This window comes from Urocitellus parryii, chromosome 10, assembly GCF_045843805.1.
Source record: "Urocitellus parryii isolate mUroPar1 chromosome 10, mUroPar1.hap1, whole genome shotgun sequence".
NCBI lineage: Eukaryota > Metazoa > Chordata > Mammalia > Rodentia > Sciuridae > Urocitellus > Urocitellus parryii.
The window spans coordinates 15,894,671-15,919,310 of record NC_135540.1 but is presented as its reverse complement, the minus strand read 5'-3'; the positions used below and the strand labels follow the sequence as shown (position 1 = coordinate 15,919,310).

The 24,640-nt window shown below is 44.8% G+C and overlaps 1 protein-coding gene across 1 annotated transcript; it reads right to left on the bottom strand.

The window, feature by feature from the left end:
* Window positions 1-533: 533 nt before the first annotated feature.
* Mgst2 (microsomal glutathione S-transferase 2) lies at window positions 534-24,640 on the bottom strand. The gene is made up of 6 exons (XM_026386169.2): window positions 24,583-24,640; window positions 20,488-20,587; window positions 7,330-7,400; window positions 3,496-3,577; window positions 2,988-3,054; window positions 534-545 (listed from the first exon to the last, which is right to left on the bottom strand). Exons 1-6 carry the CDS (start codon window positions 24,638-24,640, stop codon window positions 534-536), a joined length of 390 nt encoding a protein of 129 aa, XP_026241954.2.

Below are 24,640 nucleotides of genomic sequence, written 5' to 3'. Positions count from 1 at the left end.
AGAGTTCATTTTGGGATTCTCCCTGGATCTCTAGCATTAAAATAAGTGGACGTATTATTCCTGGGTTTTAATTAATTGATTAACTGCCGTTCTTTTCTCAAAATTTGGATGTCACGATTTAGAGATTTGTTTAACGATAGACATCAATCATTCCTGCCCTTTTTAATCCAGCCTCACAACTGAAACTTTCTAAATTTGCTGGTGCTCTCTGGAGGGTGTGGCCAAGGGAAGGGAGAAGTCTCCTTGGCAGGGGGACATCTTGGGGTCCAGGTGTCAATTCAGTACCATAGCAATTCAATTTCCAGCTGGCACGTTCAGAGCACTCGGAAAATGGATAATAAAAATTTGGCAGGGGGGGGCAAGAATCAAGAAATAAAGCAGGCATGGTGGCACACACCTATAATCCCAGCTACTCAGGAGGCTAAGGCAAGAGGATCGAAAGTTCAAGGCCAAGTCTGGGCCACTTAGCAAGATCCCGTCTCAAAAAATAAAAAGGTCTGCGGATGTAGCTCAGTAGAAGAGCACCTCTGGGCTCAATCTCGGTACTGCATGAACACAAAATTAATCAATATGTTAGCGGGGAGTAATATAGGGGTCTCACTCCACTACCGTGGACACTATCAGTAACATTCCCCCCTCCTCGAGTTTTTATTTCTACAGCCCACATAACATCTCTCAAAGCCACAGCCCAGCCTGGCTTTGCCTGCACCCACCCCCAGAATTGAAAATGCTTACAAGTTTGTGCCCCTCCAGTGACTTTATCCAGTGCCTCACTGTTCAGGATAGGAAAGGAGTTAACATGCTGGACACACTCTGAGACACTAGGTGTGCTCCAGAGCTCCCTGCAGGGTCAGCAGAGGCGGGGACTCGGCTGCCCGCTTGCTTGGTTTCTTCCTCTGCTCAGTCCTTTCTCCCCACTCCCTTTCCTTTCCCCTTCTGCAAGCCATTTATTAATAAGTTATATGCATGTGAATCCATTTCTCCATTTCTAGAAGACCTGTCCTAAGTCTCCCATCAAACTTTAAAAAGCATAGTGAAACAATATATTCAAAACTGTTTGGGGAGAGTGGAAAAAATAGACCACAGAACAAAGTCATCCTCAGAAATGGACCCAAAACAAAGGTGTTCTTGTCCCTACCAGCAACCCCATTGTTACACCTAATGCGAGTCACGTGAATTGCCTGATAATCCCCTTCTCCACATTCACATTGTCCCAGGGCCTCACATGGGTCTTTCATAGCTGATTCTCTCTAACAGGATGTTTGCTCAAGCAACTCACACTATCTTTTTGGTTTTGATGCCTCTTAAGACTCGATTCATAGAAACTCTCTCATTGTGACATTGACTCTTTTTAGGTAGTGAATCTGATTTCTAAATAAAATTTTGACCAAATTCTAATATACTAAAAAATGTATGTACAACTGTCAAGTCAATTAGAAACTCTCTCTTTGGCCAGTACATCTGCTCCATGTAGCCAAATCTAATAGGAGTTAAAATAGTCAAGAGGTGGCTTGGTGACCATGGAATTAGAATGAAGGAAACAAACTCTAAGACGCAAAGTACACTCACTATTTCCACATGTCATTTATCCAAAAGTGTGTGTGTGTGTGTGTGTATGCGTGCATGTGTGAGTGTGTGTGTGTATACATCTGTGCATGGTTTACACTGCCCAAAAGGAATTTAAGTGAAAAATAGGACTTCCTTAAACATACTACAGTATAAGATATGGAAGGTATTTTTTATTCCCACTTGTAAAGGACATGATCATGCAGTAATGATGCTATCGAGTCAAGAATCTGTGCCCTCTCTTCCTTCATTGTCTTCCAAGTATTAAAAAAAAAATGTCCCAATTCAAGCCACCATCATAACTGATAGAAAGCTATGAATTGCTGGAGTAGCATGGCCAGCAAGTGACAGGACAGGACAGGGTGGCCTGGCCCTGGAGTCTTCACTGCTCATCCAAAACCAAGCAGGCAAGGAGTGGGGAGGCAGGGCTCATACCCCAGGGCCCCACTGCAGACCTGCACTGCGTGTGTCTGGATATTCAAACTGCTATTTGGGGCTGGGAGCTTGCTATGACTTCCTGCCCTACTGATCTGGAAACTAGTATTTAGATGCCAGTTCTTCTGGAAAAACTGGCGGAGGGCTCTTCTCCTAATGTTAAAATGTTTTATGACACTTTCCCAAGGTCTTTGTGGGCTATGAGGTAGAAACGTTCCCATTTTATAAAAGAGGAAACTCCACCTGCGTGGTGCCAGTGCCAGCCGCTCAGGCTCAGGGTAGCCACCGGGTTCTGCTGACATGCTTTGTCACACCCTAAAGACCAGATGTGTAGCAGAACCCAATCCAGGTTCTACAGCTGGTGATAGGACCCTGTTTCCTCTACCCAGGGCCAAGAATAGTTAGCATCCAATTCCTCGGTGGTTCCTTAAGATGATACCTTTTTTCTTTTTCCTTGTTCTTTATAAAGTACATTTTCATAGTCGGTGTGACCTGCGCTGTTAGTTGCTGGCTCTCTTCTGTAGCTACTCTGTGTTTGCCTGTCTTCTCCCCTTACAGCCACCCCATGCTTCCAAGCCACCAGAGCAGGAGGCTCGGTTGCCTTAGCAATATTTGTCGGGAACTTTCCATCAAGACAGAGGCTGTCTCAGAGGCAGGCTATGTCAGCGATCCACAGAAAGCCCAGCCCACAGGTCAGGCTGCTGTGTCCCCACAAAAACAATCGTGACTTCAACCTGCACTTCCAAAACTAGAGCTTGATACATGTCCACTGAGGACATGGAGAGACCCACCCAGAAAATTCCACCCTGAAATAAACAGGAAATGTATTCTCTAAAGGATGTGTTTCCACAAAGCCACTCCAAGAAAAACAAAATGAAGACTTTTCTTTTTATTTATTTAACAAATGACACCATGTGGAGGCAGCTTTTGTAGGAATGAAAGGGAAGAGAAGAAGCTAGAGGTGATATGGAAGTCCAGCAGTTTGCAATCCCCAGGCCGCTGAGCACAGTCAACAGAGACAACGTCCTCAGACTCAGCTCCAAACCACTCATCCTGCAGGGGGGACAGGGAAAGGAGTGACCACCTGGGCCACTCTGAGGAAGCTGGGAGCCTTGGCACGTGGTCAACGCTGCCCAGAACACTTGTGTTTTTGCCATTTGAAATTTTTGCTTTGTCACATAAACCAAAGGAGATGCCCAGCCACAGAGGTCAGTTCACTCCTTTGATCACTCAAAGGGTTATGGAGACTGGACAAGATGATCTCCCTGCATTTTACAGAAAGGATACAGAACTGTCACAGGACTGGGAAAGTCTGCATGCACAGCAGCTTCAGGCCTGCATCTCCCCATGTTATGCCTCTGTGTGGACTGGCAAGACCTGGCCTCGGGCCACATGGATGACTCTGGTGCTCTTGATAGCTCTTGGGATCAGGAAACAAACTCAGGCTTCTCTTCTGCATCTTGCATAAATACAACATGATTGAGTTTTCCTTACCTTCTTTCAGTAGCTTCTGAATATCCCCAGAAGTACTTGTGACGGCCATATATGTACACCAGTCCCAAAATAGCGGCAAAAACTGTGAAAGAGAAAAAAGAAGGAACACTGCAGCAGTTTTTTAAAATAAGATATGGAGACAGAGAAAATATTTACAAAATGTGTATCTGAAAAAAATATACAATTCAATAATAAAAGAAAAACAACTTTGGGGCTGGGGTTGTGGCTATAGCGGTAGAGCGCTTGCCTAGCATGTGTGGGGCACTGGGTTTGATCCTCAGCACCACATAAAAATAAAATTAAGGTATTGTGTCCATCTGCAACTAAAAAACAAAATATTAGAAAAAAACAACTTTTTAAATGGTCAAAATATTTGAATAGACAGTTCATAGGAAGATAAACCAAAATGCCAATAATCACATGAAAATGTTTTACCAATATTCGACAGTAGGAGACTGCCCCTTAAAACTACAACAAGGGCCAGGCATGGTGGTGCACACCTGTAATCCCAGCAATATGGGAGGCTGAGGCAGAAGGATCACAAGTTCTAGGCCAACCTCAACAACTTAGTGAGACTCCATGTGACTTAGTGAGACTTGGTCTCAAAATCAAAATTAAAAAGGAACTGGGATGTGGTTCAGTGGTTAAGCACCCCTGGGTTCAATCCTTTGTACCAAAAAAACTTCAATGACATACCACATAGCTCTATGAGTTTTGACAAGTGTACAATTCCAGCTACATGAAGTTATGGAGTGGGCAAAACTAAATTTATTATGTTACTTGGTGTTCTGATTTGGATGTGAGGTATCCCCCAAAAGCTCACATTCGAGACAATGCAAGAAGGTTCAGAGGAGAAATGATTGGGTTGTGAGAGTCTTAACCCAATCAGTGAATTAGTCCCCTGATAGAGATTAACTGAGTGGTAACTGAAGTGGCTGGAGGAGGTGGGATTTGGGGTGTGGCTTTGAGGTATATATTTATATCTGGCAAGTGGAGACCTCTCTCTATGCTTCCTGATCATCATCTGAGCTGCTTCCCTCCACTACCCTCTTCCACCTCGAGCTGCAAAGAATGGAGCCGGCTATCTGTGGATTGAGACCTCTGAAACCATGAGCACCCAAATAAATTCTTTCTCCTTTACAATTGATCTGGTCAGGTCTTTTAGTTACAGCAGTGCAAAAGACGACTAAAACACTTGGTCACAAAGATTCTGCACCCACCAGAATGGTGAAAATTTTAAAAGAACAATACAAAGAGGTGAGGGTGTGGGAGCAACTGGTATTCTCATACAGTTTTGTTAGGAATGCAAAATACTATAGCCCTTTTGGGAAAAGTTCTGGTAGTTTCTTAAAAAAACTAGACATATTATTGACCCAGTAATTCCATTCCTATGTATTTACCCAAGAGAAATGAAAGCATGTGCCCATAAAGATTTGTACAAAAATGTTCATGGCAGCTTTATTTGCAATTAGCCAAAATAATCGATAACCAGCTGTGGTAGAGGCACCTAGTGGACAGTTAGTCAGCAGGGAAAAGACACTGCTACTCACAACAGCACGGCGACCTCAAGAACATTCTGCTGTGGGAGTAGAGCATTACAAGGTACATGCTACACAATCCCAGCTACATGAAGGTTTGGTGTGTGCAAAACCAAAGGATGAAAAAGTCAGAACAGTGTTTGCATCCGGAAGGGAGGGAAAACAGGCAGGGCTGGGAGCACCAGCAGCAAACCTCCATGTTCTGTCCCTCGACAGGGGTTAGGCTCACAGAGACTCGTGCATCTGTCAAAACTCATCAAACACTCAAGATCTGTGAATTTTGCTACATGTGAATTTTAGCTCAAAAGAAGGAGGAGGGGGGGAGGAGGAGGAGGAATTTTAAATATGATATCTGGCTATCCTGATGGATGCAAATATCTGCGTCCTCCCTGTGAAGGCCCCTCCCAGATGCAAGCCACCAGAGCCCTCTCATCAACGTCCATGTGTGGGACTGTGATATGCTGGATAGAATTAGGTTTGCTACTTTTACTTGCTCATAAAGATTTTTTTTTTATTTCTACTGTATTCCAAGTGTTATTCTAAGGACTGGGTAAGCAGCTCCCTGCCTTTAGAAGACTTTTTTTAATATTTATTTTTTGGTTGTAGTTGGACACAATACGTTTATTTTATTTATTTATTTTTATGTGCTGCTGAGGATCGAACCCAGGGCCTCGTACATGCTAAGTGAGCGCTTTACTGCTGAGCCACGACCCCAGCCCCTAGAGGGTTTGTATTCTATCAGCAAAGTCAGACAGCAAACAAAAGAATGGAGGAGAAAATCCCAGACTTGAAACAGCTGTGAAGAAACTGAAAGGGAAGGACAGAGCTAGAGGAGGCCACCTTCAGAAAGGGCCCTGAGGGGAGAGCGCTGGTCTGCGGATGCTGAAGGATGAGAAGAGGGGACCCAGCCAAGGGCTGGTGACAGAAACGCCTGGTATCTGAGGAACTTGAAGGGTTCTACCCCTAACTAGTGAATGACTCCCATAAAGCCAAAGAAAATGACCAGGAGCAGCTAATGGGCAGCTGACTTTGGAAGAAAAAGAACGAAAAGAAAATCATAAGATACCCAAGAAGCCCTTTCCTGCCATGCCGTGGGCCTCATTCTGCCCATCACAGGGACACGCCAAGAGTCAAATGGCCGAGACAGAATCCCATCATCAAAAGGCACTTTTCTTATTAGTGATTAATATGCCCTCATGTGAGGGAAACAGCCACTTCCATTCATGTCGTTAAGGGACAAAAGCATGAGTGGGAATAAAGTTAAAGAGCCTGTCTCTAAAGGTCATTTGATCTGAAATTCCTTAGTTGACAGTAAAAATTACAAGAGAGAGATGGATGGGGTTTCCTCTGGAAGCAGCTGGATTTGGGTTTCATTCTTAGTCATCAAGTGCAGATATAAATGAGGCCATAAAAGTCACCAGAAATCAAAGGGATTGAATTTCTCCAACCAAGGTGGCCCATGCCGGTCAGACTCCCTACTGAGTGGATTGGCAGATTGGATAAAGCCCGGAACTCATCAGGGATCCCCGAGTCAAAGAACAGGGGATGTTTGTAGAACTGCTATCTATAAGCAGTAGCACTATTTTGGGGGGATCCTCCTAAAAAGGTACATAGGTTTGTAGGACAAATAAATGTCAACACCCCCTCCTAGGGCTATTTTCCCTCTATTGGGTAAAAGTCTAGTTAGACAAATTACCTAGCCTCTCTGTTCCTCAGTTTCCTCATCTGTAAAGTAGAAATTAGTTATAGACTCTATATCATGTGTAGGTTGTAAATCCTATAAATCTTATACATGAGACTTAACACTTGAAAATAATACCTAGCGGGGGCTGGAGTTCTAGCTCAGCGGTAGAGCACTTGCCTTGCACTTGTGAGGTGCTGGGTTCCATCCTCAGCGCCACATTAAAAATAAATAAATAAATACAGATATTTTTTTTAAAAAATAATAATAATGCCTAGCATAGTAAGTGTTCCATAAATATTAACTATAATTATTCAGGTGACTATTTAATTCTAATAAATTAATTCTAATTAAATTCTTGGATTTGAAGACAAAGCTCATGTTCTTTTCATCCTCTAGTGCCCAGCATATAGTTTGTTCCAACATTTTTTTAATCATTGAATTAAATCACAAGGGTCAAAGTTGGCAAATCGACCACACAGATTTATGCAGACATGGCTTATTTTGCTTAAAATCATTTTCAGGATCAATAACTATATGGTTGACTATCTGCTCTTTAATTATTTTTAAGCACCATATTCACTAGAACAGAGTTGACTTGAATTTCATGAGTACCTTCATTGAAGTACCATCCCGCCATCCACAATGTAATCAAGAACACAGGAGAAAGCTCCACACAGTCTTGCCTGCAGGGAAAAAATAAAAACAGGGGTTGATGTGTGGGAAAACGTGCAATTATGTATTGATTCTTCGTTGTAGGTAAAAATCCAGTCTATCCTAACAAAGTAATATAAATGCAGAAAGAACTTAAATGATCCTTCCGTTTAAAATGAATCTTCCAAGGTGGGCCTCAAACATGGGTAAACCTCAAGAAGGGCCCAAATCATTCTCCTACACAGAAGCTGCCACTAAGAGATATGAGTTATGGCTCTTTTCAACATGATAGTTCTGCTGAGCCTAAAGACCATTCTGTATCTCAGCTAAATCCCAAAGATTACTTAATTCAGATTAAACAAATTTCTTCTCGAAAATTCCTTCACATCCATTACCTTCCACCTAGTGACTTGGAACACTAAAAGATGGTCTTCAAGTAATTCCCCTGGCTGGGCACAATGATGCCCATCTGTAATCCAGCAACTCAGGAGGCTAAGGCAGGAAGATGACAAGTTCAAGGCTTGCCTCAGCAAACTTAGGGAGACACTGCGTCCAAATAAAAATTAAAAAGGGCTGGAGATGTAGCTCAGTGGCCCTGTGCGCTCTGTGCGTCCCATGATAACTCCACCTCCGTAAGCTGACAATACACCCCTGGGCTCAATCCCCAATCGCAAAAATAATAATTATTATTATGATTATTATTCTCCTAAAACTTCCTGAAGTAAACATATCTAATTTCCATTTATGAAGGAAGAAACTAAGGAGAGCCCAGGCTGACTGATGGCATTGCAGAGAATTAAAAGTAGAGAGTGTCCATCTCTAGATTCCAAAACTCTGTCTTAATGTCTGCTCAAACCTTCCTTATTCACAGAAGACTCAGATGGAAAATGTGCTGCTATTTTAAGTAAGTGGGCATAGTAATAATTCCTCTGAACCTAACAAAGAGAAAAAAAGATGACTCCTCTTCATCCTCCTCCCTGAGCTCCGCCCCCCAGGGATCTGGGTTAGGTTGGCTGAGCTCTTGGCCGACCCACCACAAGCAGGAAGCTCTTCATGGTAACAGGTAGAGGGGGCCACGTAGATTCTGGTGGAAGAGTCACAGTCAGTCACAGGACTATTCACAACTGACCCCACATCCCTCCTTAAACAAGCCTCACGGCTCGATCCTCAAGGTGATGAGTAATTGACCCAGAAATAGTTGACGCTCCCGTCACCATGAGCTGTCTTTTTTATTTCTTAATGGAAGGAAAGAAGGAACAGAGGGAAGGAAGGAAGGAAGGAAGGAAGGAAGGAAGGAAGGAAGGAAGGAAGGAAGGAAGGAAGGAAGGAAGGAAGGAAGGAAGGAAGGAGGGAGGGAGGGAGGGAGGGAACACAATTACAAAGCACATTGTCTGTAATTCTTCCTTGTCCATAATTCCACAGAAAACGTGGACAGGTCAGCTCAACCTCCCCAGATGAGGTCTCAACACATGGGACAAAGCTCCCCCACATCTTTCAACCATCTCTTAACGCTGGGCGAGAAAAACGCATAATTAACAAACTCAAGGCTGGTATAAGTGAGGCCATGGCTGATGCAGAATCCTGAAGCACAAGGGGAAATTTTAAACCCCCCAGGAAAAAAAAAAAAAAAAAACAAGAGCAAGGTCCACCTGTGGCTCTCTAAGGGCCCATACAGCAGTGATTGTCAATTCCCTGGAAAATCGAAAATGAGTCGTGTAAAGGCAAAAATGCTCTCTTCTTCCTTTTCTTATTGTTTGTAAAGCCCAAAAGGCTACTAATGACCCAAGGGAGGTTTCCTTCAGAGCCTAATACTCCCAGGAACCAGAAGTCCGACTTTCTAGTACTCAAAGAAGCCACCGAGAATCTTCTTTCTGCTGATTCTCCTATTTGGCATGATTTTCTCTTTTTGACGATGATTGTCTTTTTTTTAATTAATGTCCTCTTAAGTTTGTAAGTGGTTATAACAGGTTAAGTGAAGATACTTGATAAATTTGTGTACTCGGAATAACTGCTGCTACCTAAAAAATACCTGGGCTCGCAGCTTCCCGCCATTTCCTTTTCCTTGACTAACTCCATTGAACTGTTCTCCGTGAGGAGAAAGAGAGGGCCAGCAAAGGAAGGCTCTAACCCTTCCACCCTCATAGGGATTTTATAGGATCCTTTTTGGATCCTATTAATTGCCCCATTATTTATTACAGTCCATAATGTACCCTCAGTTATCCCAAAAGGACTAAGTTTTTCCACAACATATTTTAATTGAAAATTGATATTTTTAAGTACCTTCAAAAGCATTGTAACTCCATTTGTGCTCACAGAGGGCAAAACCTGGGGTCCTGGGGCAGGTTGGCACCATATCTCTGCATCTTCCTCTGCCAAGAAGTGGGTCCCTTTGTTCCCTACAAGGAGTTTCCACTGCTGGACTCGCCCTGACCTCACGGCCCAGCTGAGCTCGCTGTACTTGCCCGGAGGCCCCTCTGGGGATGACCTGCCTCAAGCCCTAGTCCCTGTGAGATGCGGCTCTAGCCTTTTCTTGCTGTCATCTTTCGGAGATTGAAAATACTCTCTGCCCACCTGTCAGGGGTCCTGCTATTAGCTGACAATCCTCTCTGCTGCCCACCTGCAGAGAACACCAGGATCCCCTTCCACCTGCTCATCGTCACCTCCCCCAGCCCTCCCCCATGTCATCGCATCTTCTGTCACCAGCTCTTCTTCTGAGTCCAAGCCCTGCTTGATGTGGCCCTGTGTGCCCTGTGTGCCCCCATGATAACTCCACCTCCGTCAGCTGTCAGCAGACATATTTCAACTCAAGGGATGAAATCCTGACAAGTCCTCAACAGTCCCATCAGCCACTAATTACAGTTTCATGAACATGAAAATCAATATGGAATCATCTGCAGCCTCCTTCTGGTTATGAAGGCAGACGTATCCCATGTTCATGTCACAGGGAGCCCAGAAAACTTCCCCATTGGGGACAGCAAGCAGCCTGCAGCATCCACACATCAGTTGCCCTTCATGTGGGAACAGAGAGTACAGCTGATTCTGACCATCGATGGACAGTCCTCTACGTCCACACTGAGGGAAACAGGCTGTATCTGCTCATTCTCTGGTCACAGCCTCCTGTGTTCTTCTGAAATTAAAGTCCCCATGGAAAGATTAGGAGGAAGTTATCTTTTGTCACAACATCAGGGGCCTCAGAGTCTTTGCAGGGGACAATATCAGAATGAAGCTTTGCTAGAAGGACAGTCGGGGAGTGTCACAAGTGAGTGAGGCCATTAACATAGACCAAACACGTTAGTGTCTTTCCACATGTCAGAATTTATGGAATGACAATATATTCATAAGCTGAATTACTTTCATTGGCTTTAATTCACCAAAAAAACTCATGGTTCATTTGGTGTCCTGCCTGAGGTGATCACAAATTCTTTTATTCCTCTCCAATCTTAATTTCAATATCAATAGCACTCAAGTCACATATCCTGCGTCACACAGTGAGACACACAGCAACAGAAAGGGTTCAGGAAGCCACAGGTGGAGAGCAACTAGGAAAGCAAAGAATCTCTGGAGGTGATCAGATAAGGGTTTGAAGGAACTAGTTCTGCAGAATTATTAAAGTAAGGGTCTGGATGGACAGACAGAAGTTCCAGAGTGTCACTGGAAGCATCAATTTGAGGAGGGCCTCGTGTTATTCTTCCGGGCAGAAGAAACCACACTGAGCTGAATCCAGGGTCAGAAAGTCGAAAATTCATCACTGTGGTGACTTTCCTGGGCAAGGCTCATGACAAGGGACAAGGTGAGGAGGAAAGAGGGACTCTGTGTCCATTCTTTTTTTTTTTTAAATTTTTTGTAGTTATATATGGGCATCATGTCTTTATTTTATTTGTTTATTTTTATGGAAAGGAATATTACTTGAGAGGCTAGTGCTCTGCCACTGAGCTCCAGCCCCAGCCTTCTGTGTCCACTCTTGAGGGGCTCCTTCTTTTGTAGGTCTTAGGAGGGGAGAGTATGTCCATTGAGATGGATGACTTCCTTGTATCTGAAGTTTCTGGTTTGATTTGAATTGCCCACTGGTCTAAATGTTCCCCATTTGATAAACTGGCACAAATAAGTTATTTCCAGTTTGTGCGTGGTGGATGTGCTGAACAGATGGTGGTTGTTGACTTGCCCAAACAAGGTGTGGATTAATTCTACATTGGCACTTGTGCCCCAAATGGAGTAAGTCATGGCAACCTACTGCTTTATAAAGTGGAGTAACTCAGAGTTAGGCACAGGCTGAAAACCGTAGCTCTACACACCCAGGAGCAACTCAGAGCAGGACACAGCCTGCAATCCACAGGGAGCAACCGTCCTGGTTTGCCTGGACTAGGGACATTTCCAGAATGTGGAACTTCAAGCTTCAAAACCATCTCAGGTAAATTTTCCAGGTTGGTCTGGGACTGAGAAGTTTTTTGGGACATGAAGCTTTAAGCACAAAAACTGGGAAAGTCTCAGAAAAACTGGGAAGTGTTGGTTACCCCCAAGGGACAGTCAGGTAGAGACAGGACTGAGCCGTTAGAGTTGCTGAAACACTTCTGTCCAAGGTTCCTGTACCCTGGGGGCTTGGGACATGTGGCTACTACAGATTCTGCCTGGGTTCAAGACCTGGGAGCAGTGAGGATGTCCCAGACTAGGCAGAATTTGCCATTTGGGCCTAGTCTTAGTGATGAAGTAAACTACAAACTTTGTATCACTTGGGGAGGGGGAAAGAAATCAAAGCATGGCCTGGCTGTTCCAGATCTGGCAATTTCTAAAACACGAGTTTCCAAACTTTTTGCATAGCCAACACAGCTGCCCAGCCACATAAAAATACATACATGTCCTATGTCACAGAGGGGCCAGCTGACAACAAAGACAGGGGAAACCGTAGCTATGAAGCCCATGTGGGTTGCATGCCAATGGGAAGTGAGGGGATTAAATATGTCACTTCCAGGCCAAACAGTTAAGCAGCTGTCATGCTAAGCTACCTTTCTGCACCCACTGACTGAACCAAGAAGACCCTGAGGACCTGGATGGGTACAAAGATTGGAGTAAGCGGGGCCTCTGTGACCAGGTAGGTCACCGGGGACTCCCATGGAGAGCCAGACATGAGCCAGACATTAACACCCATTGTGTTAAACCACTAAGAATCTGGGGCATATGGCTGGAAAGGAATATTACGTATATTATAAAACACACCATAGAACTGAAGGATGAGATTTTAAGAATAAATAGAAGCTCCAATGTTTTCCTCACTCCCTTCGTAGATTATTTAGTGTCTTCCTTTGGTGTGAGGGAAAACCCTGGCCTAGAGCATTTCTGAATATTTTTTTCTACTTGACAAATCTCCAGCGAACACACAACATGAAACTTCACTTGCAATAGCCTCATGCAGAAAATCAGAACGAACATTCTCCAAGGGAGAAAGCTGATCAGCCCTAGAGAGTTCCTAATCCCAATGCTCACAGTGGGACTTCTTTGAAAAAAAATAAAACCGCCACTGCACGCATTCACAGGGCTATGTGTGACGTTCACAGATGGCCCTGGTTGAGGACTTTGGACCCCCACAAGTCTTTGGATTATGACACCATCCGAGGACCAGAGCCACAGGTTAATGTGCTCAGAAGAGACTCTGGACGAGAGAGAACATGCTAGAGTCCGTCTTTCCATAAGGACCAGGCACTGTCTAAATGACTCCTTGTCAGGGAACTTGTGTGTGGGCACGTGTGACCTCCGCCCACCCACCTGCAGTCCTGCTGGGAGACTTGGGATGAACACAGGAGCCTGAGACGGCACCTCCCCTAAATTCCTGGTACCTCTTGCCCCGGTGATCTTGTATGACAAGTACACTTAGGTGTTTGTAGAAGGTGCTAGAGTTGGCATAACTCATCACCCAGAGTCACTTCATCATTTTGGGAATTCCCTTTAAATAACTTAGTGTGTAGGGCTTTCAGCTCATATGCAAGATGGTCATACTTTCAAGAAAAATAGGGATGTATTATGTTTCTCTCTCTCTCTCTCTCTCTCTCTCTCTCTCTCTCTCTCTCTCTCTCTCTCTCTCTCCATTTTTGCATTTTCTACAAAAGTTAATGGCCCATACTTCTATGATCTTGAAGTTGCAGAAAATTTAAAATATCACTACCTTTCTGTGAAGAGCAGGCTTTACCCTGCTTTAAATTACTCTGTGATGTATAAAACAGCAGTTTTCAGGCTGTGCCTAAACCTGTTACTTCATTTTGTAAAGCAGTAGTTTGCCATAAGCTGCTCCATTTTGAGTACAGGTGCCAAGGTAGAAAGACTCTATACCTTATTTGTACAAGTAAACAACCTCACCATATGCCCAGCACGACCATAAGGCACTGATAAATAACTTATATGTGCCAACTTATCAAGTTAAATCAAGAAGTAGCTGGACACATGGACACCCCAAATCATGTCAGGACAAGGAGCATATCAACCTCGCCAGATGAGAAACCCTCACTGGAGACCATAAAAGGAGGGGCACACTGAGACTGGACACTGTAGGACTCTGACCATCCTGGTCACTCATCACAGGCCTTTCCCAGGAAAATTGCCATAGCGATGAACGTCGGAATCTCTGTCCTCAGGCTTTAGCTGAGTGCAGTTTCTCCTGCCCATGATGACCACAGAAGTCCCACTCCAAGCTGACACCTCAGACCGACACTGAAACTGCGGCAGTCCAGGCCTTGGCCTAGAATGAGTTCCTGAGCTGAGTTCCTGACAGCTCTGCACCCTGAACCAATTCTTGGCTGGTTCTCATACTCTGACCACCCTCAGTGACTCTTTGCATCTGTATCTGCTCTCTTCCTTTGCTCTCAGCTCAACCTGCTGAAGTCCTTATGGGGACTTCTTAACCCTTTCTTAGCCTTTCTGCAACCTATGTATGTGTGTGTGTGTGTGTGTGTGTAGTTGTGTTATGATTTGAATGTTAGGTGTCCCCCAAAAGCTCATGTGTAAGACAATGCAAGAAGGCTTAGAGGAGGAATGATTGGGTTATGAGAGCCTACACCCATTCAGTGAATGAATCCCCTAATGGGCTTAACTGAGTGGTGGCTGAAGACAGGGAGGGGGTGGCTGAAGGAGGTGGGTCCCCATAGGTGTGGCTTTGGGGAGAGTGGAGTCTCTCTCTGCTTCCTGATCATCATGTGAGCTGCTTCCCTCCACCACACTCTTTCTCTTTGCCTTGACCTTCTGCCTCACCTTGACCCCTGATGAACGTAACTGGCTGCCCGTGGACTGAGACCTTCAAAACTGTGAGCTACCAAATAAACTTTTCCTCCTCTACAATTGTTCTGGTCAGATCTTTTAACCACAGCAAAAAAAAAAAAAAAAAAAAACTGACTAAAACAATTGTAAAATGTGGCGTGTGACTTGAATGTTACAGCTATTAGAAATTAAGACTGGAATAAAAGTACCTGTGTTTGCCTGGCTTATGACGACCAGGTGGCCCACCCATATTCAGTGAACTGCCACTGAGGAAAGTGGTGTCTCTTGTGAATTTAGTATTATTCAATAAGTTCTGATATTGTGGAAGGACACAAACATGGTCTATGTTAATGACAGCTCGCTCATGACACTTTCCTATTCTCCATTGTTTTTAGCTGTGCATTCAGGTTACTGGTTTTAATTTCTAAAATTTTAGGATTAGAATTTGAAAAGACTGTAAAAAGTTAGTGAACTGGTAAAATACAAAACTATAGTAGAAGAAGAGGAGGCTAATATTTCTAGTGTACCTAGATTCATGACGGCAGGGTTTATTTGTGCCCTATGGCAGGTTAATCTGGGGCAAAAACCGAATAATTCAGCATTAAGCAGATAGGTGTGCCTTCATAAGCCCTAGGTCAGAGGTGACTCTTCTACCTTTCCCTGCCCCAGTGAAACCACTGTATGATATTCTATATATATTTCTAAGCTCCAGGTTTATAAATAATCCTAAAAATTTTAGTCCGAAGGGAACAATTGAAATATCTAAAAGTGGTTGGGGGGAAAAAAAAAAGAAGAAAAATTAGTGCTACCCAGCCTCAAAATAGAGATGAAGGAAACTTAATAGTGGCCACAAGCTTGTGAAAGAGTGAGTCAGGAGCTTCCTTCCAGTGAAGATACAATCAGAGGAAACATATTCAAATTGCAACAAGATCAGTTTGTTACCTGGATTCTCCCATTTAGATTTAATAAAAGTCTCCCATGTAAAGGAATTGAGGTGTTTTAAATTAGACAAGATAGAATTTTCTAAGTTCAACAGTAGCACAAAGGAATGTTTCTTGGAAAAACTATAGTTATGATTCTCATGATTTATAAAAATGTATTTTGGCAAAGGGGTGCAGAACTCTAGAGGACAGTCATCTCTGTCACCTGGACTCCTAGCGGCCATCTCTGCTTGGCAGAGGACTCCCCAACCCCAGGTGGCCTCCGACAGGAAGCAGGCTCTGAGGGGTTGCTGGGGCACCTTGAGGTGATTGCTGATGAGGTAGCAAATGCAGCCAGAGAAGAAGGTTAGGGGAAGGTGACATTGCTGTGAAAGTCAGAGTCCTGACACCTTCAGGAGAGGCTTAGAGGTATCAATGCTTTGGTCCCCAAGAACCAGATGGAAGGTACATTCCTTCTCCAGGGGGCGGCAGAGCTCAGAGAGCTGATCTGAAGACAGGTGGAGTTACCAAGAAAGAATTGGTTACCCCAGGATCCCCAGCCGGACCTCCTCAGATAAAGTCTAAATGACGTCACGAGCAATGAATGCAAACTGATTTGGCCAGATTTATCCTAAACCTTAGAGTCCAAGGCCAGAACTTGAGTAGGGCTGAAGAATATCCAAGAAGAAATCCAGGGAAGCAAGTAGAGCTGTCCCCATTCAACCTCACAGAGAAACCAGGGCAACCACCAAGGTGCCCTTTAGGTCTGCAATGGCCCTGATGTGGGGGAGGGGTGTTCTTATCACACAGACCCTGCCGGTTTCTCTGTGATTAATCAAACCAAACGAAACACTCCTAACAAAGGAATTGGGTTTGTATACTTATTTTATAAATAGCAACTTAAGAGAAATATTTGGAAACAGTGTCCAGCTTTATTTCTAGGACAAGAGGAGTCCAGATATAGCGAGAGTAGCAACTTGAAAGAAAATCAAATGTATGGAAACTGGAGGAATGAAAATAGAAGCAAGAAGTGGCCCAGGGAGCTAGCCTGCTGGAAGCCTGGTGCTGCCCATGAAGAAGTCCTCAGATCATGAGGGACAAAGTGAGGAGACCTGAAATCCCCCCTGGGATGATTTTTATAAATAGTGTGGCATCCCCCAAATTTCCAGCATTAACCCATCCCTGTCAAAACAGTCACCTCTCCACGTACCATGGAGCAGTTTTCCATGAATCGACTCTTTTAAAACTTAAATTAGGAAAGAAAGAATTTTACATCACCATCGCAAATGAGTATCACTTTCCTAAATAAAGGAGAAAGATAAGTCAAGAAAGAGTAAGTAACAAATCCCATGAAAACAAAAGGCTCCTGAATTCTAGTTAGTAGCTATGGGACCTCTGAAGAGGGGGGAAATAGTGTTCTGAGGGCAAGGAGACCACACTGAAGAGACTCCCTGTTGAACATGGCAGGTGAAATTCAAGTTTATTTCTTTTCGCTCCTGAAGCCTCTCTCAAGTGCTGGTAAAATACTAAAAAATAGAAATAGCCATCTAGAGCAAGTTTCTGCAGGAAGGACAGTACATGGGGTACAGTAGCTAAGCGGGCAGAATGTGGGGAGAAAGAACGGGGCAGGCTGGGGGCATCCGTGCTCCCATCCCGGAGAGGCTCAGGGATGGGAGACCAGTGCCTTAGAGGTCAAAGGTTCAAACAGAAGATGGGTTGAAAGGCCAAGAAGCACCAAGCTCCCCACACCTCCGCTCTCTGCCTCCTACTCCCCCATCCCAGGAGCTGGGGGGTCACTGTTGGGAGAAATTGAACCAGAGACTTTCTAGGGCACTCCAGGCACTGTGCAGGGTGGGGTAAAATTCTGTCCAGAAAACAGCGAGAATCCACATAGTGAGCAGCACCAAGCCTTTCCCCACCACGCTCACGCCTGAAGAAGGCCTAGAGAGTTTTCTCTAGAGAAATAAAATGGTCTCAGAAAGATGACATAGAGGGCCTGTCATCTGAGGATTCCCCAGGAAAAAGGTTGGGCATGGTGAGCACACCTGTAATTCTGGCCACTCAGGAGGCCGAGGCAGGAGGAATGCACGAGGCCAGCCTCAGCAATTTAGCAAGACCCTGTCTCAAAATAAAATAGAATAAAAACAAGCTGCCTCCCAGCCACTCACCTCTGGGAAGCTGACTACTCACTAAGCCCGAGTCATGACGTGGGGCTCCCAATTCACTCTCCAGTGCTTTGGTGGTCGCTCTTTGGGTTGGTTGATTTGCACATCTAACCAATCGAGGGTCACCTAACATGTGAGTAGAGCCTCCATGATCTCCTTAGCCTCTGGGTGCTGGTCCTAGCATCATCCTCAATTCCCGATGCTGGAGAGCTCTGGGTTCAGGTCCTGGTCCTCCTCCTTCTTGCCCTACACCCACTACCTTCAGGATCTCATCCATGGTTTGGAATGATCATCGTGATGGAGATGAATTTATATTTCCTGCTCAGATCTCTCCTAAAACGCAGCTTTGTATGCCCAGTGAGCTCCTCTCTATCTCTAATTGGAGGTGCAAACCACGGTGACTTAGTCAGTTTGGGGTATAATAATAAGTCCAAATAGTTCAGTAGATACGGTGCCTCTTCTTGGCTGCAGCACAGACACAGCATGTCAAGACACTACTTCCTAATTTTCCTGAAAACAGCCTTCTTCCTACAGCTTTCTCCATCTCAGTTAATTCAGCCCCATTTTGGGGATGCTTAGGCCAAAAATCCAAGGGTCGGTTTTTATACTTTTCTTACACTCTGCCTTCATTATGGCAAAATAGATCTGGATCTGACCATTCCCCTTCATCTGCTGTATCTCTGGCTGGAGCCACAGAGTCTCCTGCTTGGACTATTGCAGTAGCCTCTTCAGTGAATTCTCTGCTTCTACTGATGCTTCTGTGCAGACCACTCTCAGCAAGCAGAGCCATCCTTGTAAGAGATTAGATCATGCTTCCCTTGTGCTTAAACCCTACAGTGACTTTCCATTATACTCAGAGAAAAAGCCAGTCTTTACAAGGGTCTTTAGGACCCTAGTGGTGGGTGCCCATTACCATTCCAACTTCACCTCCCACCACTCCCTGCTGGGCTCCCTCCTCTCTAGCCAGCTGACCCCTGCTGACCGGTTCTCACAGAAAGTCTTTGCCCTGGATCTCCCCCTGCCCAAGAGCTTCTTCTCTACCTGTTCACAGAGCCAGCTCCCTCACTTCAAGCCCTGGTTCAGAACCACCTTCTCAGTGCGGCCCACGTCGACCACCCATTTCAAATTACAACCCACCCCAGGACACCTTGTCCTTTTCCTGTGCATCTATCTCCCTTGAACATCATATTTCCTTATAATACTATTTGTTCATTGTTTATTCTCCAGCTTCCTCAGCTATAAGGTCAACCCCAAGTGCACAAGGACTTCTGTCCGACTCATTCACTGATATGGACCGAGCCACAGCATAGAGGGTGCTCCATAAACATTTAATGAGTATCTTCATTTAATGAATAAAACTGAAAGTCAAAGGCAAAAACAGACAATCAGAAGGAACTTGGGCAACCACAAGGATTCAAAGACAGATGGGAACGGCTTCTCACTTGGTTCAGCATTATTTAAAACCAAGTCTACCCACCTCTTGAAATCACCTCGTGTACTACCAGGGACATTCACCCCACACTTGTAACCTTGGGAAGTCTGTAAAACCCTCCTAGAAACAAGTAAATAAGAGACCAATGTTGTCAGCTCAAGGATCATGACTGGCCAAAACTGAATTTAGGATGTAAAAAAGCTTGCATAATCCAGTAATCATTAAAGAGCAAATATAAGTCAAGATTTTTGCATAAGAGAAACATCAGGTCCAGATAGGTTTAAGCCAAGTTTTACACAAGTTTGAAGGAGCCCACTCTTCCAATCTAATGAAAATATTAAGAAAAGAGAACAGGATGATTCTTCTACCTCATCTGAAATTAGTGTAATCTTGATATTAAAAAAAAAAAAAAAAGACAAAGAGCCAGGCACAGTGGCGCATGCCTATATTCCCAGCAGCTTGGGAGGCTGAGGCAGGAGGACCGCGAGTTCAAAGCCAGCCTCAGCAACTTAGCAAGGAACTTAAGCAATTCAATAAGACCCTGTCTCTAAATAAAATACAAAATAGGGCTGGGGATGTGGCTTAGTGGTCTAATGCCCTTGAATTCAATCCCTAGTACCCCTGCCCCCCCCAAAAAAAGGAAGAAGAGGACTATACAAGAAAGAAACATGGAGTCCTCTTCCTCTCAGGAGTGGGGGTAAAGAAAAAACCCAAAACATGAACAAAGGAACCCAGCAGCATATAAATGGTGATACAGGCAAAGCTTTTTAAAACAATTAGTGTTAGGGGAAAAAATATATCAAGGGAACCAGATCCATGGTGCTTATAGTAGAACATTCCAGAAGCAAGAACAGGAGATGATCAAAAGCATGGTGAACCCATGTGATCCAGAAAGCTTTCTCACTCCTGCATGTTCCTGGTTTTAGGAAACAATTCATGGAGAAATGGGCTGAGGGTGTACTGATCTGCCTCTGTTTTGAAGTAGAGAGAAAGAAAGAAATAAAGAGAGAAAATTACAGAATGGTTGATTCACCTGGGGTCAACTGCACCCTCATGCGGCTGGAGGGGGTTCTTTGTCCAAGCTGCCCTGCTTGAGAGTCGCAGCAGTCCTTTCTATGGTCTCAGCCTTTTTGGTAAACCTACCCTGCTGAATTGGAAATAAAGCTGGGTAGACTCCTTGCACCAGACACTTCAAGTTTCCTGGTTCACGAGAAGGCTCTTGGCTGTGAAGGGCAGTTTTTTACCATCAAACTGGTTATTGCAAGCATGAACTCAGGACCTACTTCATGACTCTTTCCCTTCATCAGAAATCGTGTGTCTGTGGTGGGCACAGATCCGTGAGGGGTGGGGGTGCATTATTCACTGTGCACGAAACATTCTCTCAAACTTTGGTGACCCAGTGACTGCTGGGGGAATGATCCTGCACTTTAATCCCATCTTTCCAACCTGAAGAGCAAAATAGTCTGCAAGAAAGGGGTATGTTGGGTTAAAGCTATGGCATGTGCATATCAGAGAAATGCAAATCAAACCACAGTCAGACAACACTTAGACCTAGGAGACCATCTAAAATTAAAAAGATAATGCCACTTTAAAAAGACAGGTAAGCGTGTGGAGCAACTAGAACTCTCAAACGCTGCTGGTGGGGATGTGAAATGGTACAACCATGTTGAAAAACAGTTTGCAAGGAACTTTTTTATTTAAGTGTACAACCAGTCATTCCACTTAGAGGTATTTGCCCAAGAGAAATGAAATCGTCTTTCTGTATAAAGACCTTTACACCAATATTCACAGCAGCTTTATTCATTTATTCTTAAATAATTTTCTATTTGCTCTAATTAGTTATATAGGACAGTAGAATGCATTTTGACACGTCTTACATAAATGGAGTATAACTTCTCATTCTTCTGGTTGTCCAGGATATAGAGTTACACCACTCATACATACACATAGAGTAATTCATTCATCCTACCGACATTCCCACCTCTATATCCCCTCCCCTCCCTTCACTCCCCTCTGTTTATCCAAAATACCTCTATTCTTCCATAGTGCCTCCCAACTTATTGTGAATTAGCATCTACATATCAGAGAAAACATTCAGCCTTTGGTTCTTTGGGATTGACTTATTTTGCTTAGCATAATATTCTCCGGCTCCATCCATTTACTGGCAAATGCCATAATTTCACTCTTCTTTAAGGCTGAATAATATTCCATTGTGTCTATATGCCACATTTTCTTATCTATTCATCTGTTGAAGGGCACCTAGGTGGGTTCCATAGTTCAGCAATTGTCAGTTGAGCTGCTATTGATGTGGCTGCGTCACCGTAGTATGCTGACTTTAAGTCCCTTGGGTATAAACCAAGGAGTGGGATAACTGGATCAAATAGTGGTTCCATTCCAAGTTTTCAGAGGAATCTCCATCCTGCTTTCCAGAGTGGTTGCACCAATGTGCAGACCCCCCAGCAATGTATGAGTGCACCTCTTTCCCCACATCCTTGCCAACATCGATTGTTGCTGGTATTCTTGATAATCACCATTCTGAATGGAATAAGATGAAATCTCAAAGCAGTTTTGATTTGCATTTCTTTAAGTGCTAGAAGTATCAAACATTTTTTCATACATTTATTGATAGATTATATTTCTTCTGTGAAGTGTCCATTCGGTTCCCTGGCCCATAGTCCTAGGAGTTTGGGTTATTTGTTTCTTTGGCGTTAAGTTTTTTGAGTTCTGTATCTATGCTGGAGGTGAGTGCTCTATCTAGGGCACGTATGATAGACTTTCTCCCATCCCGTAGACTCTCTCTTCACATTATTGACTGTTTCCTTTGCTGTGAAGAAGCTTGACTCCATCCCATTGATTGATTCTTGATTTCACTTCTTGTGCTTTAGGATCCGTGTTAAGGAAGTCAGTTCCTAAGCCAACATGGTGGAGACTGGGGCCTGCTTTTTCTTCTGTTAGGCACAGGGTCTCTGTTCTAATGTCTAAGTCCTTGATCCACTTTGAGTTGAGTTTTGTGCGGGTGAGAGACAGGGGTTTAATTTCATTTTGCTGCATATGGATTTCCAGTTTTCCCAGCACCATTCGTTGAGGAGGGAATCTTTCCTCCAATGTATGTTTTCGGTGGCTTTCACCTTTGTGCTGGAAACTTTGATTTTATTTCCCTTCTCATGAGTTGATTAAAACCACTTGAGAATCGTCACTATCTGCTTTGCCTGACTTTCCTCTTCCCTGGTTTTCTCCAGGGGATACCTGTGTACTGGGGAGAGTGGATGGAGATATCTGACCTCCACCAATGCTCACTACACACACCCCCAGGGGCTACCTCCCTATCCAGCAGCTTCTCTCTGCAGCAAGGGAGCTTAAGATGGTAACCACCGTGCTGAGCACTACCCTGGGCCAGGCACCAATGGGGGGGGGGCACTTCCTGTCCAGTGTCCTGTTTATCCTTCTAAAGGGGACATCAAAAGGTGGAGTATCCTGGCCAGGGGCACCTCGCTGGTAAGTGGCTGGACCAGACAGATAGAGGTCTATCTGTCCATCCTCAAAACCTGAGCTATACCCGGTGCAATCGCACAGGCCTGTAATCCCAGTTACTCGGGAGGCTGAGGCAAGATGCAAGTTCAAGGCCAGCCTGGGCAACTTGGCAAGATCCTGTCTCAACATTTTTAAAAAGAGCTGAGGATGTAGCTCCATAGTTAGAGTCCTTGCCTCCCATGGGCAGGCCCTGGGTTCAGTCCCCAGTACTGCCAAAAATTGAAAAACAAATAGAATTGCTTCTATGCATGTCACCTGGTGTCCAGACTCCATAAACACCAGACTTTCGCAAAAGTGGCAAATTCTGATTCTCAGTCCCAGCTCACAGTTCTCTCTCCCCCTCTTCCCCCACAATCATCAAACATTCCCCGTCCACCACAAGCCATGATTCTCCCCGTCTCCCCCCTCCCTTCCCACCCTGGCCACGGAGTCCCCTCATCCCCTGGTTCCCCTTCTCCAGGGAGCAAACAGAAGCCTGTGGGGATAAGGGAGTCCCTGGCTTCGTGGCCCTGCCCTAAGCTCTCTGCAGTGGCAGGATGACAGCACCTGTGGCTTGGGACCGCCTGTGTAAGCCTTGATGCAAAGTAAACTAAGGACACTGTCCTGAGAATTAGTGCCTGTCATTAGCTCCCCTCTCTAGTCAGCCTCCTTCAGGGAACTGGACTAGCCCGTCCACTCCCACCTTTTGGATTCTAAATGACTCCCCCTAGGATCTAACCACTTTCCTTTGATGTCCCCTGTGGAAGCTCTGGCCCAAGGCTAGAGATTCATCAAAAACCTTGAAAAAGGAGCCAGTTCTTGCCCTTATCACACTCTAAGCTTCCCACTTGAAACTCCACGCACAACTATGTCTCATTTAGACCAGAAAATTCATGACACTAGATAACCTATCCACGTCGTGAAAAACTGGTGATGGGCGCTCCAAATGTGGAGTCTGATCTCTGGGCGCACTGGGGTAAAATCAAGCTGGGCATTCTCCTCTCCAAGTGCTGCTTGCTGCTTCTCCACCCGTCTGATTCCTGCAACGGGGACAGGTTACTTAGAGCCAGGTTATTTCTTCAGTCAGTAACCAACATCCTTCCCTACTCCACAGAAGACTGGGAACCAGACCGTAAGGTTTATATCTGAAGGTTTAAGGAATCACACTCACACAATAGACTGATGAGGCGAACACTGAGTCTAGACTCGTCCATAACTGGGTTGCCGATGGCCTTCTGGTTGTGGGTGTGATCCGAGCAGCCCACAACTCAGTCCTGCTTCCTGGCCCATGAACGCGTGGAAAATAATCAAGAAGTACGCATGCTTGGTAAGAAGGCTTGCTCACTGTGCTCAGACCCAGCCCCCTGAGCCTTGTAGGTAAAATACCGGGAATTGAGCAAATGCGTCTCCCGTGGAGAAGCGGCCCTCTATATAACCAAGCAACCAGGATCCTGAGTAATCCTAGTGGGAAGGTGCTTTCAATATTTAGAATTAATTACTTACTCTAAAGCTCATATTTCTGCAGGAGATTTTTTTTAACATGATAATCATGCCTGCCATAGGCAGTTTATTGAAGAAAACACATTCATTAAAAGATCAGGTTTCAAGAAATCTCAACCAGGTTTAGAAGCAGAAACAACATGGCCTCTGGAACCCTGGTACTTAATGCATCTGCCCCACCCTCTGCAGGGGACCTCCCTTCCAATGCTCCCTGAGCTGGGCTGTGGGTTGTGACCACAGAGGAGGCAGAGAACTAGTCTCTGGAATGTTCCATTCCCTGCCCACCCTGGGGAAGGAGGAGGCAGCAGGTGGCCCTGAGCCCACTGCTCTGCTGAGCCCCCAGGGCCACGGACAAGGGCAAGTAGAAACCCAAACTGAGCCCACCTCCTTCCCCCCCCTCACACACACACACACACACACACACACACACTCAGCCGGTGACTCTTACTTTGCTGCCAGGTAGAGAAAGAAGAGACAACTGCCTGCAGGATGGTATTCCCTGCCAT

What these genes read in the sequence shown, in the direction of transcription:
- Mgst2 (XM_026386169.2), bottom strand. Translation starts at nt 24,640, where the DNA reads ATGGCAGGGAATACCATCCTGCAGGCAGTTGTCTCTTCTTTCTCTACC. An exon ending in GAGAGAATGTTTCGTGCACA is followed by an intron (nt 7,401 to 20,487) that starts GTGAATAATGCA and finishes TTTTCCCTGCAG; the next exon opens with GCAAGACTGTGTGGAGCTTT. An exon ending in GGGATGGTACTTCAATGAAG is followed by an intron (nt 3,578 to 7,329) that starts GTACTCATGAAA and finishes TCTCTTTCACAG; the next exon opens with TTTTTGCCGCTATTTTGGGA.